Genomic DNA, 16102 nt, shown 5'->3' on the forward strand with positions numbered 1-16102 from the left:
AAGCCAAGCAGCCATTCCGGTGATTATGAGTGACACATACTTGTCATACTAAACTGGTTTACTTAGTGATTTTTAAATCTTAAATGTGCAGTGACCTATTGCTATCTAAGGGCATGTAAATGGTAACTTTGTATGTGTAATTTAATCTGATGTCACGTGGATTGTATTGGTTATGTTCTCTGATTAAAGCCATTGTGACAGAAGACCAGGGACTGCCATGGATCATTAGTTTACAGTGATATAGTCTTTTTATTAGGGACAACTCAAGTTTTTCACTTGTTTCACAGCAGAATTCATGGTTTTGCTCACTGCAAAAATCCATTCTTCAATTTCACAATACGTGTTGTTTAGCCGAAAAGCTTTTAAAGGAACAGTGCAGTGTGAAAATAAAAACAGGGTAAATAGATGCTGTGCAAAATAAAACATGTTTCTAATATAGTTAGTTAGGCAAAAATGTAATGTATAAAGGCTGGAATGACTGGATGTGTAACATAATAGCCATAATAGCCAGAACACTACTTTCAGCTCTCTAATTCTGAGCTAGTCAGCGACTTGAAGGGGGGCCACATGGTCAATTTTTGTTCAGTAAATTTGCAATTTATCCTCAGCATTCAGCTCAGATTCAAAAGCAACAGATATGACTCATGTGGCCTCCCCTCAAGTCTCTGATTGCCTGCTAACCAGGGTAACCAGTTGGTATAAACCAAGAGAGCTGAAAAGCAGGAAGTAGTGTTCTGGCTATTATGTTACACATCCAGTCACTCCAGCTTTTATACAGTACATTTTTGGCTAACTAACTATATTAGAAACATTATTTATTTTGCACAGCCTATCTATTTACCCAGTTTTTATTTACACTGAACAATTCCTTTAAGATGAGAGAAAAAAATCCACCGGTTTTCTGCCCCTTAACTTTAACATCAACCAATAGAATCACAGCCTTCCAAACACCCTGTCCCCCACCAAAAATCTGTACTTGGATGAAATTAGCAACCTTAATGTTTATTGGCCCGTGTATGGGGCCCCCCGACGGGCTTCACCGATCGAGATCTGGCCGAAAGTCGGCCAGATCTCGATCGGATGGGACAAAAAATCCCGTCGGATCGCGGCCGCATCTATTCGTTGATGCGGTCCCGCGATCCGACCACCCGTTAAAGGAAAACTATACCCCCAAAATGAATACTTAAGCAACAGATAGTTTATATCAAATTGAATGACATATTAAAGAATCTTACCAAACCGAAATATATATTTACATAAATATTGCCCTTTTACATCTCTTGCCTTGAGCCACCATTTCATGACTCCATCTGTGCTGCCTCAGAGATCACCTGACCAGAAATACTACAAAACTAATTGTAACAGGAAGAAGTGAGGAAGCAAAAGGCAGAACTCTGTCTGTTAATTGGCTCATGTGACCTTACATGTGGTTTGTATGTGTGCACAGTGAATCGTACGATCTCAGGGGGCGGCCCTTATTTTTTAAAATGGCAATTTTCTATTTATGATTACCCAATGGCACATACTACTAAAAAAGTATATTATTATGATAATGGTTCATTTACATGAAGCAGGGTTTTACACATGAGCTGTTTTACTCAGTATCTTTTAATAGAGACCTACATTGTTTGGGGGGTATAGTTTTCCTTTAAGGCATCGTTAGGATCCGATCGTTGGGCCCTAGGGCCCATGATCGGATCAGCCCGATATTGCCCACCTCAAGGTGCCAAACGAGCGGATCTCTCAGTGTATGGGCACCTTTTGTATCAACAATCAAACTGCATCCTGGTTCTTTGCTTTCTAACATATTCTTCTCTCTTTCCTATGCTGACAAATTCACTTCTCCATATCAGCATATTGTGGGTGCCTATCAGTTCTGTACTCTATCTTTGGAAGAAGTCCATTTATCTTTCACTAATTAGTAATATTCAGACCAAGATCTCCTGCATATCTTTTCCTAGATGAATTAATGCCACCTCCAACCAAATCTAAGATTTGAGATGCTAATTTTTATATGCTTTTTATATGCCCTTTATGAATACCAGCCCAGCGGATATCTGACCGCTTCACTACATATCTGTGTCTTCACATGTTCCTGTTTGTCACCTAATTTCCTCTCACACTAACAATATCCACTGCGTTCTACTTTCTTTAAGGGCAGGTCAACCCCAAAATAACAATTTTCATAATAATTAAAGAAAACATAATTCTAAGAAACTTTCACATATATTCATTTAAAAATGTCAGTGCTTTCAAAGTTATTTGTAAAAATAATTGCTATTGAGCTATGTAGCATTTGCTTAACTCATGCTTGTTACTTTTTATGAGACCCTTTGGAAGGGGGGGGGAGGGATTCTTTTGCTGGGGAATGAGATGCAGTTTATGCCTGACTGAAAATGTTGCTTACGGTATGTGCAAAAATGTATTGATCCATCCGTTACGTGTGTATTTGCAATGCCTTATTCGTTATTACAGATTATGTTCTGTAAATTTGCTTAATCCTGCTTGTTACTTTTTAAGTTCCCCAGCAGAGACAGGTCTGTTAATCAGTTGCCTTGTCTTACATTGAAGCAACAGTCTGAGCCACAGTACAGAGAATAGAAAGGGACAAACGCTGTTTTCAATCACAATACAAATACAAATAACATAAAAACATTAGAAAATCTGCAATGTATGTATATTACAAAGTTGCTTAGCATTGTATTTTCTTTTATTAGGCAAATATTATTTTTTGGGTTGACATTTCCTTTAAACTTTTCTGTCTTGCTGTTCCTTACATATCTGAATTCCTCCTTAAGCCACTCCACTATTCAAAAAGTCCCTTATCCTACATCCAGCACAGTATCTTCACACTTAAAACGTTTGATTACCCCAACCAATGTGGTTTCCAGCACTTATTACCCTCATATTACCGACCAATTTAAATTGTAAGCTCTGTGGGCAGGGGCCTCCTTCCATCTGTGTTTCTTAACACTTTGCACTTAATCTTTGTAACTGTGCATACAAATATTTATTTATTTATTGCAGTGTTTGGTTTCCCTGTCTAAACTACAGTATTACTATATAGTAAAAATCGACAGCACTTTATAACTGTAATATACACTATGCACTTTATAAGCAGTAATATATAAATAAAGATATACCTAGATATGTCAGAGATTGTAGGCTAGGAAACATTTAGTTAAGACATACATTTTACTTAATTGCGAAAAAATGGACAAGAATAAAGTAAATCATTATCCTCTTTCCGCCTGACACCTGTTATGTGGCCCTTGGGAAGGAATGGGACCAGGGATTCTTTTACTGGGGAATGGGATGCGGTTTCTGCCTTACTGAAAATAATGCTTATGTGCAAAAATGTATTGATCCTTCCATTACCTGTGTATTTGCAATGCAGTATTCGTTATTTCAAATATGTTCTGTACAGTTAAAAAATGTTCATCTAATGTTGCCTTTCAAAAACAGAATCATCAATTGAAGTTTATTTATGAATTAAAGAGGTCCATTTATCAAAGGTCGAATTTCAAATTAAATTTTTTTTAAATGAATTCGAATATACTTGAAATTCGACTGGGAGGTTATTCAAGAAAAAAATCAAAGATCTAAAACTCAAATGAATATAACAGACTCGAGTCAAATTGAATTTGACTGAATGAGTCGCTGGACCTCTCCCACTGACTTATACATGAATGCTGCAGGTTTTAGGTGGCGAATAGTCGAATTTGAATTATTCCCAGGGTAAAGATTCGATAAATCTAAATTTTCGAATTCAAATCAAGTTAGTTTGGATTAATCCCAATTCTAATTTGTGATTTTTGACCAAAAAAAACAATGTGAGAATTCGAATTTACTATTCGACCCTTGATAAATCTGCCCCAAAGTGTTATTATTCATATTGATATACCTTGTTAGAAAAATAACGTTGTTTATTTTCTTTGTGGACTCTTTTTCATGCAGTTGTCAGATGTAAATTACACATCTACGATATTCATTTTGTTCTTACAACAAGCAATCGTGAGACCATGTACCTTTTCATCCGGTGTTGTTTTTGGAAAGCATTATCGCTGTCTGTAATCTGTCACAGGATATACTGAAATATCCAGTTTGTTGTTTTACAATGTGTTCATCATAATTCATTCATAACTCTGCTTTCCCTTTTGTTACGCCCTGTAAACTTCAATTTCACAAAAATGACTGCCCCTTTTCTTATATGTAGCCTCTGCTTTTTCTAGTTATCTCTACTTTCAGTCATAATGGCTTGGTTAGTATGGACAAAGGTTATGCAGGCTGCCCAATGTACCTTGCACAAATTTAAAATCTTTTGCAAGGTGCAAAATGTAGCAACGAGCATTAATGGCGGTGTTCATCTATGAGTTAACTAACTATTAGTATGTTATATTCTAAGTTTTACTAGCTTTTCATTATTTATTTTTTATATTCCAATGTTTTTTATTGTTTTACAAACGGTTGTAAGATACAATATGATACATTTATGTTATTGTCTAATACATTATGACGTTACAATAAAGTTTTATAGTTTCCATTAAAATTGCTTTCCTTATTATTTCAGTTATAACATGGCATTAATAACAAAAACAACCGTTTACAAATATTTCTATGTAACATTTCTAACACAACAGGTCGACAGAACCTAATACTTAGTACTGTAATAATTACTTACACTAGGGGGGTACCTTAATAGGGTAACTACCTAAATACTTAAAAGCGCTATTGGACTGTCTGTCCCATACCTATATTCCAACAGGGGGTTATATTATATATCCTGGTCCAATATCTTTGGACTATTGGACATTGCCACCATACGTGATAGATAGTCCCTTTGTGACCATTGTCCCTGTCATGGTTGGCACCCAACACCAGAACAAACACCAGGCACCCTGTTCTCGTTCTTGGCTGCCAACTATATAAAACAATTACTGTACAGGATTGAAATTACTTTTCGAGCTTTACAGCACCAAAATTCAAAAAAGGTTTGGGTTCCATTTGTTCCTTTAGAAGAATCCCATAGTGCTTGCACTTGTATGCTTTGTGGAATCTTATATTTAATGATCAGTTCCTGGGGAGTATACTGGCCTGATAATGAAAGTCATTATTTATTTTTTATAGTTTTTCATAATTTGCCTTCTTCTTCTGACTCATTCCAGCTTTCAAATGGGGGTCTACTGAGTATTGGTCCTCCCCGACTGACCCCTCTGACAGATGTCTGGCCAAAATGGGGCACCTATCTATCAGATGGGTTTGAAAATTCCATACGGTGTGGCACTGCATCACTGTGGCTATGGAGAAGAGATCAGAAATATATACAGTATGTAGAGAAAACATAGACGTGAAAGGAAGAATAAAAGTGTACAAAGGGTGTAGGGAAAGTGAAAAAACAGAAGAGTAGACTAGAAAGAGGCTGGCAACATCCTAACAAAAGAAGGGAAGGTGAATAGAGACAGCAAGAGAAGGTCTAGTTAGAATTGTGTCTGCCACCCCTGTCCATGTCCATCGGAGCTTGATATCATTAAGCTTAATCGTGACATCATGTTGAGAGACAGACAAATATCACAAGGTAATATCACAAATTCCGGTAAAATTTACCCATATTGGTAGCTCTAACTATCTAGGTCTGATACAAAATAAAATAATTGTTAACTTTTCTAAGCTGTTTCCTATTTATTGCCATTTCAAGTACAGTTGGTTATGAAAATGTTAACAGAACAGATGAGTAATAGGCGTCTTATGTAGCAGATAAATTAATACAGACAAAACAGTCTGGTTGACTGTAATGCCTTCTTCCTTAGCATGCTATATTTAGTGTTGAATGTTGGCTTTAACAAACAATGAAAGATTTTGAAAACTGTCAGAGCACAAGCATTGGTGAACATGTTTTTATAGGCATGTTCTTTTAGTCTCGACTGCACATTTTAGCACAGTTTTTAAAGGGAAACTTTGATTTAAAAAAAAAAAAAAGCTCCGGAATCCTGAGTCTGGTTTTAACCAGGTTTTGTTTGCATGTAGGTTCCATGTAAGCCTCACTGACACAAGGATTATTGAAATAAATGAACATCATACAGTTCTAATATGTTAATACTATATAAAATAGTAGTTATGTTAGCCTATACTCACTGTATTGAAGTAGGATAACATTCAGGGAATTTATCATTACAGAAGTAAGCAAGATGTTTTGTGGATAGGGCCTATCCCAGTTTTTATACTCCACTTGATGTTCAATAACCATGTCATTTGTAGAACATAATTCTGTATTGTAATGTTTTGTTACTTCTAGAGAACCATAACATTTAACATTACCTGTTAAGCACCCTGGAATGTTTTACAAGGAAAATGATATAACCTTTGGACTCCCAAGATGGTGACCCCACAGCCCAAAAGCCCATACATTTCCAATGTCTCTATATTCATTAAAGTGAACATTCAGAGAAATATATATTTCCCTTACTGCAAGAATTGAGCCATTATCTGGATATAGATGCCCACAAAATATACAGATGTCTTAATTTACAGGTTACATGTGTACAGGTTTTAAAATGAAAAATAGCACAAATAGTAACCAGCAATCTGTAAAATCTTATATTACAAATTTAAATCCTCTAAATGGCAAGTTGCCGTTATATTGTGCCTTATAATAATTCAATGCATAAATGTATTAGTGTTATTGGTATTTTATGTGGTTTGCTGCTTTGATTATTTATTTTTCTTTTAAATTATTATTATTAAAATACGAATCTATCTAACATCTGAGAATTTTCCCATCTTAGAAAAAATTACAGTTTCCAGTATTAATGATATTATTCTTTGACTTACCTACCTGGTTTCAATATAATCTGAGCTATTGTATTTCAGGATATCTATAGTGAGAGAGGCATGTTACATCATGACAATCAGATTGATATAGTAATGCGACAAAGCTAATAAATAGTACATGCTAATTGTAAAACTCATGCTGCAACACGAAAACTGCTAAGTACAGTATGTAATTTGTTCTTTATTTTTTGTGAACCAGCCCACACATCATCTTCCTATCTCAGAGTGTCTTATATGGAAACACTCAGCTCTGCACCACTCGGCTTTGCCATGAAATTGCACACGCATGGTTTGGGTTGGCAATAGGTGCAAGGGATTGGACAGAAGAATGGATAAGTGAAGGTTTTGCTACCCATTTGGAAGATGTGTTTTTGGCAATTGTGCAAAAGGTAACACTTTTTAAAAAGAAAAATCACTGTACAAAGGTTCCTCATAATATTTGTTTTATACTTGTTATTTTTCAAATGGGAACATGTTGTATAAGTTTGGAAAAATGAAGCAATTACCATAGCTGGGCTATATTTCAGTTCAACAGTTCTCAGTCAGAAAGCAGGGGCCAGACTACCAGACAGCCATCTGGGACCAAACCAGAAGTGCCTACAGTCTTATTTAGTTTAAATAATAGATAGATTTAGTTTAAATATAGATTGTTGTGACACAGTAGTTTATATACATACTTCCCTTCTATCCCCACTGCACAGTTGCAGTCTTGCAAAAGCAGCTGAGAGGTTTTTAAGGGGGACTTACCTTAAATCTGATCCTTGCTGTGTGGAAGGCCTGCAGTATATTGTGAATATAACTCACCAGCTTTGTTATTAAAGGGATACTGTCATGAGAAATGTTTTATTTTTCTAAACGCATCAGTGAATAGTGCTGCTCCAGCAGAATTCTGCACTGAAATCCTTTTCTCAAAAGAGCAAACAGATTTTTTTTATATTTAATTTTGAAATCTGACATGGGGCTAGATATATTGTCAGTTTCCCAGCTGCCCCAAGTCATGTGACTTGTGCTCTGATAAACGCTTTAATGCTGTACTGCAAGTTGGAGTGATATCATCCCCCTCTCTTCCCCACCAGCAGTCTAACAACAGAACAATGGGAAGGTAATGAGATAGCAGCTCCCTAACACAAGATAACATCTGTCTGGTAGATCTAAGAACAGCACTCAACAGAAAAAGCCAAGTCCCACTTCGTCACATTCAGTTACATTGAGTAGGAGAAACAACAGCCTGCCAGAAATCTGTTCCATCCTAAAGTGCTGGCTCTTTCTGAAAGCACATGACCAGGCAAAATGACCTGAGATGGCTGCCTACACATCAATATTACAACTTGAAAAAAATACACTTGCTGTTCAGGAATTACATTTTATATTGTAGAGTAAATTATTTGCAGTGTAAACAGTGTAATCTAGAAATAAAAGCTACAATCCCCAAAAAGGCAGAGTGCACACTGGGAATCAGACCTTTTTAACATGTGGCAAATAAAAGCTGATATTTTTTAAAGGATACACAGTGTGCACTTTGTCTTTTTGGGAATTTATTTATGCAACTTTGCACAGTAGCACTTGGGTCATTAACCAATTTGAAGTGGTGTGCTGGATACTATATATATCTTGAGTGGTGTAACTATCATACAGAAGACCCCACGACCATGGCAGGGCTCAGAGGGTTGAGGGGTCTGCTGTATGGATAAACCATAGTTGGTTCATAAATTTGTGGAAGCACACGCAGTTCTCTTTATTGCTCATTAGTTAATTTTCTTGTAGTTATATGATCGCAGTCCTCATTTGCACTCACCATAAATTATCCCAATGTAGCTAAAATTTTATTCATAACTAATATATTATATGAATATAGTTGTGATGTATTTTTGCTGTTCGAGGCTGTAAAAAGTTAGTAAAATGGTAGCACCAAATAATGGGATAACACAAAAAAAACAGTGGAGAAATAGAAATCACGGTAGGAAACAGAAGGCAGCAGTACGAGGTCATTGAGAGAGGTATTTATTATATTTTTATCTTTTACATGCACAGTATGTGTGTCATGTCAATGTAAACTAAGATATGCTTTATGCATTTGCCAAATCTATCTTATATTTTAGTGATCGAGATTGTTTAGCTAAATTGCCATTATTGTGTGCAGTATATTGATTAAAAATTTTGAATGGATATTAATAATTGTGTATTGTGCACATTATATTGATTTAATCATGTAGCCAAATGTTCTGTTGACCATCAGGCTTAAATTATTGCCTTTGCAGCTCCCACAGGAAGAAGCAAGAGACCAACAGGAACTAAAAGCTTTGCTATGTTGGCGGCGCCTTACTGATGAGCTGAAGGACTCCCAGGAAGAACTGCAGATTTTAAGGTCTGGCATTTTTCCTTTTTTCCTCCATAATTGGCTTTGACCATATAGGAAACATTGGAACCCAGTATAAACATTTGAAAGCCACAACCACAACAGGGGTGCCACTGTTACTTGCAGATCTAAAGAGTGGGAAAGGTGACAAGCAGTATGGTTGAAATCCCACTTTCTTAAAAATGCTGCCTCAGAAGTAACCATTTCTTTTTAATACTTGCATACATGTTTTTTTCTTTTTGTTATTATGTAAGGTACATGCAAAAATGTCAGAATTTGAAGACTTTAACTCTGTTGCAATTATAGGATCTTTAAAGAAATCCATTACCCATTTCGATTGATTTGCTTTGCTTTTTCTCTGGATAATAACTAAATCCATGTAAATTGCATCATAATCCTGTTGTTTTTTTAATAACATGGTGTTACATGTTACAAAAAAAGCCATTATCCAGATAGCCACAGATTTTTTTAGCACTTTATTTTGTAGGAACCTGATTGTATTGTGTTTATAGGCAGAGCAAACACTTTTAATACCTGCAAAATAGCACTACTCTAAAGCTGGCCATAGATGCAAAGATCCAATCATTCGAATCCTCGAAAGATCGGACTTATCGGACTTCCCCATCTCCCTGTCATTGGAAATTTTTTTTTTTTCAAAATGAATCAGTTAATAGTGCTGCTCCAGCAGAATTCTGCACTGAAATCCATTTCTCAAAAGAGTAAACAGATTTCTTTATATTCAATTTTGAAATCTGACATGTGGCTAGACATTTTGTCAATTACCCAGCTGCCCCATGTCATGTGACTTGTGCCTGCACTTCAGGAGAGAAATGCTTTCTGGCAGGCTGCTGTTTTTCCTTCTCAATGTAACTGAATGTGTCTCAGTGGGACATGGGATTTTACTATTGAGTGTTGTTCTTAGATCTACCAGGCAGCTGTTATCTTGTGTTAGGGAGCTGTTATCTGGTTACCTTCCCATTGTTCTTTTGTTTGACTGCTGGGGGGGGGAAAGGAGGGGGGGTGATATCACTCCAACTTGCAGTACAGCAGTAAAGAGTGATTGAAGTTTATCAGAGCACAAGTCACATGACTTGGGGCAGCTGGGAAATTGACAAAATGTCTAGCCCCATGTCAGATTTCAAAATTGAATATAAAAAAAAAATCATAATGACATGTTTACTATTACTTTTAAAAAGTCGTCATATGATTAAAAGCCAATGGCAACTCTTTCAAATAAAGATTACCAATCATTTTTGGCAGTGCCTTGCTACTATAGTAAATAGTTTATTATTTTTTTCTTTTCAGATAGCACTGTAGTTAAAGGAGAACTAAATATTTTCACTAAAACTTTGCTATCTTTAGGGCTGTTGTGCCTGCTTCCCAGTGAGCTTAGCTCAGTTACTGCCTCTTGAAAACAACAATGGAGCATTTGCAGGGTAACAGTTTTTGGTCAAATATTAATTTTGACCAATTTTATTGCAATCCCACTGCATTTTATTCTATGTACTTTTGACACCAAGGCCTTCTTTGGCATAGCCCTAAGGCCATTTTGCCCAAAAAGGTTGCTCATAATGTATGAGTAGATATTAAGTTTAGCAAACCTAAAGGCTAATTACACATGTAATGTTTGAATGCACAAGTGGAGTAACGTCCCATAACTCCACTCATACCTTAAGTCAGGTCAAAGTGGTGTTTTAATTAAAGGGATACTGTGAAGGGAAAAAATGTTTTTTTTCAAAATGAATCAGTTAATAGTGCTGCTCCAGCAGAATTCTGCCCTGAAATCCATTTCTCAAAAGAGCAAACAGATTTTGTTATATTCAATTTTGAAATCTGACATGGGGCTAGACATTTTGTCAATTTCCCAGCTGCCCCAAGTCATGTTACCTGTGCTCTGATAAACTTCAATCACTCTTTACTGCTGTACTGCAAGTTGGAGTGATATCACCCCCTCCCTTTTCCCCACCAGCAGCCAAACAAAAGAACAATGGGAAGGTAACCAGATAGCAGCTCCCTAACACAAGATAACAGCTGCCTGGTAGATTTAAGAACAGCACTCAATAGTAAAAACCCATGTCCCACTGAGACACACATACAGTTACATTGAGAAGGAAAAACAGCAGCCTGCCAGAAAGCATTTCTCTCCTAAAGTGCAGGCACAAGTCACATGACTGGGGGCAGCTCGGAAATTGACAAAATGTCTAGCCCCATGTCAGATTTCAAAATTGAATATAAAAAAATCTGTTTGCTCTTTTGAGAAATGGATTTCAGTGCAGAATTCTGCTGGAGTAGCACTATTAACTGATGTGTTTTGAAAATAACATGTTTTCCGATGACAGGATCCCTTTAATATCAGTAACAGGTAGGGTTGCCACCTTTTCTGGAAAAAAAATAATAGCCTTTCTATAGTCTTGCCATTTTTCAATAACATTGGAATCAAGCATCATTTTTACCGGCCACCGGCCAGGCCGGTAAAATACCGGCCAGGTGGCAACCCTAGTAACAGGTGGCATGGAGTGGCTAAATAAGCTAGCAGGGAAATGCTATGTGTCTCATTAGTCACACAGTATAGAATTTCTCACAGATACCTATAGTAGACCACCCTTTATCCTGACTTATATAAAATATCAGTTGAATGCTGTTTAATTATGAAAATTTACATTTTCTCTCATTGTAATGTTAAAAAAATGTTATTTCCTAGCACCGTCACAGCATCCTGATAATGCCCTTGTGGTGACGGATATTGGTGTAATAACTTCACTATGGGTATACCCTCACATATGTAATGCTTGGGCACCTCTTCTATAATGGTTTATTCATTGTTTTCTGTACTATAAACGTTTTATTATGGGATTGCTGTTAAAGATTGCTCTGGCAGTGTACAGTGTGATTGCCCACAAGGCCTGAAAAGTGTAGCAAAGAGAACAGCATACTAAACTGCAAACCATTTGACTTTGACAGATACCTCCTTGTAAACAACCACTTAATCCAGCCTTTTTATTTATTCATTTGTAATTATTCTAACTGCGCCTTTATACAGATACTTCAACATGTTTCAAGGAACTGATGGAATGTTAATGCTTTATACTGTCATTGTGCTCTTTCGTGTATGAATATTGGAGAGGAACTGAGGAACTGGTCTCTGAATGGTCGTTTTCCCTTTGTATTTAACAAAAATGATAGAGGTGAATGTAAACTAATTTTCTTTTGATTTCTTTCTACAATTTTTATGAAGGCGATATTGCTTTTTTAGATCCTGCATATCTGTAAAGGCAAAGAGGGCACATTGATTGCCATTGTCCCCTTAAAATTGCTCTAATCCCAACACCCTTAGCAAACAGAATCCAGTACTAATTCTGCTTTGAAATGTACTACATATGGCATGTGGTAGTGTGTACTGAATGAGTATCAAGACCAGCTGATAACAGCTTATAAAGCATCCACAAGCTACACAATGGCTTACCATTTAACTGACGGTATAAATTATCAACAAAAAAAAAAACCTTTTTGAAAGAGCTTTCAGTTTAAGGGGTTAATATATCAAATATGTACCCACTTTTTTCATGTTATGATGGCGTTGATATCCTTCTCAATCCATGAAAAAGCACTGCATAGAATACTTTCATTATAATACTTAAATATAACATTAGCCCAATATTATTATTATATTACTTAAGCTGTAACATGCCGCACCCTCTTTTCCATTAGTGTTTGTGAGTATACGTAAAAACATGTGGGTTATTTATAATTCATATTAATTATATCAGATGCCTACAGCATTCGTAAATCTGCATGCTCATCATTTAGGGTATTATTTGCTAAAACTAAATTTTTTATTAAACCGAGCACGACCAAACTCCCATCCATGATTTTATCTTATCAATAAAATAACTTGAAAAAGTCAGGTCTGGAAAAAACTTAATGAAATCAAGCAAAAAGCCAAAATTTCAGATTTGACTCCCAAATCTTTCGGTTTTTTGGGTTATTGCCCGAAAACCCAGAATTTTTCGGACTATTGGACGAAACCCAGCACAGATCACCAAATTTCAAATTGTAAAAGGGACATTGCCCATTGACTTATACATGACCATGGCAGGCTTAAGATGGCAGATTTTCAGATTTGTGGTATAAGAAATCTTGAAAAATTCAATTTTTTTTCCACCAAAAATTTTAGTTTTTGCCCAAAAAAACCAGGCTAGAAAAAAATCAAGGTTTAGTAAATAACCCCCTAAGTGTTCCTTTTGTTTATTAACACTTATACAGCCTTTATCTTTTTAATAAAAACAAGATCATATTTACGCAAGTTATTTTGAGGCAAAACATCTGATTTCATTTAGCCTTTATGGGAAACGTATAAGTGTGCAGGCTTCAGTGCGGAATGGATGCCTTTTGGCATTTTCCAAGTGCTCCTGTTAAGAAATGAAATAAGTTCTTTAGACTCTTATTTCCCATGCATTGTCCTTTGTTTGAAGCCTTTAATAGATGCTGCATTTTGTAACCACAGACAGAGGGAAAGATGAGAGAAGTACTGGCAGCTTAAAGGAAATCAATGACAAAAAAAAATCTAGCATTCATCTTAAAAACAGAAGGTATTGGTACACAGTTTTGGCATATGCCAGTGAAATTTGTGCCAGTAAATTTGAACATATCATACACCTTCATGCCCTAAGGAAGGGCACACATGTAAGGAGGAAAAGGAAAGCCCCATGTGCAGAGATTTATGATGGAATGCTGCCTTTCCCTTTGTTCTGTTTAGTAACCACTACCATACTCCGTCACAGAAACAGAGGCCAGGAAAATGTGCCTGCTGGCCAATTTCCCCTCTCAGGTTACTGCCTGCACCACTTTAAGGATTAGTTGGAAGAAAATACATATTGTTCGAGAAACCACACCCTGATTTCCAAGCCTTGTATTCTTCCCACTGTCAGCCTGATTTACAGGCCAGCAAGAAAGAACCAAACGACTGTAAAAAAAACTTCTGTGACAGGCAAAAGGGCTCTGTATTTCACAGCTCCACCACATCCTTATGGAAATACACAATGATAAATTGGACACCAGAGGCATAAATGGTGTTGTGTGGGTGTGCTTGCAGTATGTTGATAATTATAGGAACAATGCAAAAAGCTTATCACCTGCAGCCATACAACTGTGACTAACAGCTGTTGATAGCCATTACTATGAAGAATAGAAGATCTTTGGAATAGAACTGTTCGTAGGGGGAGATATGAGACTTATCTGGAGAATGTCTTTCCTTCGTGGAGGAAATACAGTAGCCAGATCTTGATGGGCCATTTCATGTTTAACCCTGCAGGGCTTTAATACAAAACAACAGAAACCTATATTTGTCATGGCCTTGGAATGAAGTGCCTGTCTATGTGCCTTTCAGGATGTGTTTTTTTATTGTTCTCCTGCCATGGTAGCTAGTAATTATTGGAAAAGTTATTGGGGCATTCCTGTCAGAGTAGATCCTGGGAGTGTCTGATGACAGGAAGTTTGACAGCAGTAAATTTTTTTTAGGGCTTTGGCGAAGGCTGTGTAAAGCTTTTTATTCTGTTATATAGCACTTCATTTCCATGCTGCTGTGAGACTGCTTTGAGGAAATGTAACCCTATTGACAACTGTAAAGTGTAGATGTAAATCCTATAAAAGGCTTCTTCCTTCAGTCTATATATGCTACATGAAAGAGACGTTGACTATATATGTACAAACACACACAGTAAAATGTTTGTAGCAACATACCAGTCAAAATAGCATATTTCTGAGGATTATTTTGGAAAGTTTCAGAAAGCCCCATAAATGTCCAAAATCCCAATGTGTCATTTATGCCTCTCAAACAAACCTCCTGATATTTTACACTACACAAAATATATTTTAAAGAAAACATCTCTGGCAGCAACTTAAGCAAACCATCAGTTCATTACCCCCCAAACAGCTGATCCGAGTGTTCAAAATATAAAAAATGGCAGTTCATGAAAAGAAGCCCTGTCATGTGACACTGCTTGATGCTTTAACCCAAGAGGGGAAAGCTCAAAACCTGAACAACCACCACTTGGCAGGTAGTATGGCCTCCTCCTGCCAAAATGGTCATTAATAATAAGTTTTTTTCCTTTGGGATAAGTACTTTAACAGTGTTCTGCTGCTTGATGCTCTAGACTACAGCTTTCAACCCTCTTTGGATGGCCATGTGTAAGCATGTGTTTGAGTTTCACCCATGCTTTTTAAAGGGGAACTATCGTGAAAATTAAAATTATATATAAACTTCAACATAATGAAATGAGAAACTTTCTAAATACAAGCAATTAAAAGTAATCCTGTACTGTTTCTGAAATAATCAAGTTCTTTTCATTCTCTCTTCATGCTGGAGTTGGGTGTCAGATTGACATTGACAGTTAACAACATATCCAACATATCTTATAGGGGATGGCTTCCTTTCCTAGCAGATGAATTAGAGCTCATTGAAATTACTGATTCCAGTACAAACAGAATCTAACAAAATAACTGCCTTTGCACACATTCTGCTTGTAGAGAGACAGTATAAGATAGATTGGATCTAACTGTCAATGACATCCAACGGTGGTGCCTTTGTAAAAAATCAATAGCACCTCGCCGGTAGTTATATTGAAGGTCAGTCGCAGTGCAAGACTACCCGCTCCCACCCTTTCATTTGTGCCCCAAGTCTGCCAGAAAACCTGCCTGTCTACGTAGGGACAGGGGGGGAGCTAAGCTGCCACCGTCCACCTATGCCGCCCAACGCGTTCTGCTGACTAATTCAGCTTCCTCAGGGGCATAAGAGGTGCTATTGATTTGTTACAAAGGCACCACTGTTCCAACACATGCTAGTTTTTAATTGTGTGTTTTTTAAGGACACTGGTCCAGCACTGCGGCCCGATGGGCTACAGCAGTGATATGTTAATGAGC

General features: G+C 36.7%; 1 protein-coding gene across 1 annotated transcript in view; it reads left to right on the forward strand.

Annotated features, from left to right (window-relative positions):
* Positions 1-16102, forward strand: part of LOC121394205 (aminopeptidase O-like) — a 235151-nt gene that overhangs the window by 95923 nt on the left and 123126 nt on the right. The window contains exons 5-6 of the mRNA XM_041564512.1: positions 7028-7217; positions 9087-9193. Coding sequence (XP_041420446.1) covers positions 7028-7217; positions 9087-9193 — 297 coding nt within the window. The remainder of the gene's footprint in view (positions 1-7027; positions 7218-9086; positions 9194-16102) is intronic.

This window comes from Xenopus laevis, chromosome 1L (assembly GCF_017654675.1).
Source record: "Xenopus laevis strain J_2021 chromosome 1L, Xenopus_laevis_v10.1, whole genome shotgun sequence".
In the NCBI taxonomy this organism is placed as follows: Eukaryota; Metazoa; Chordata; class Amphibia; order Anura; family Pipidae; genus Xenopus; species Xenopus laevis.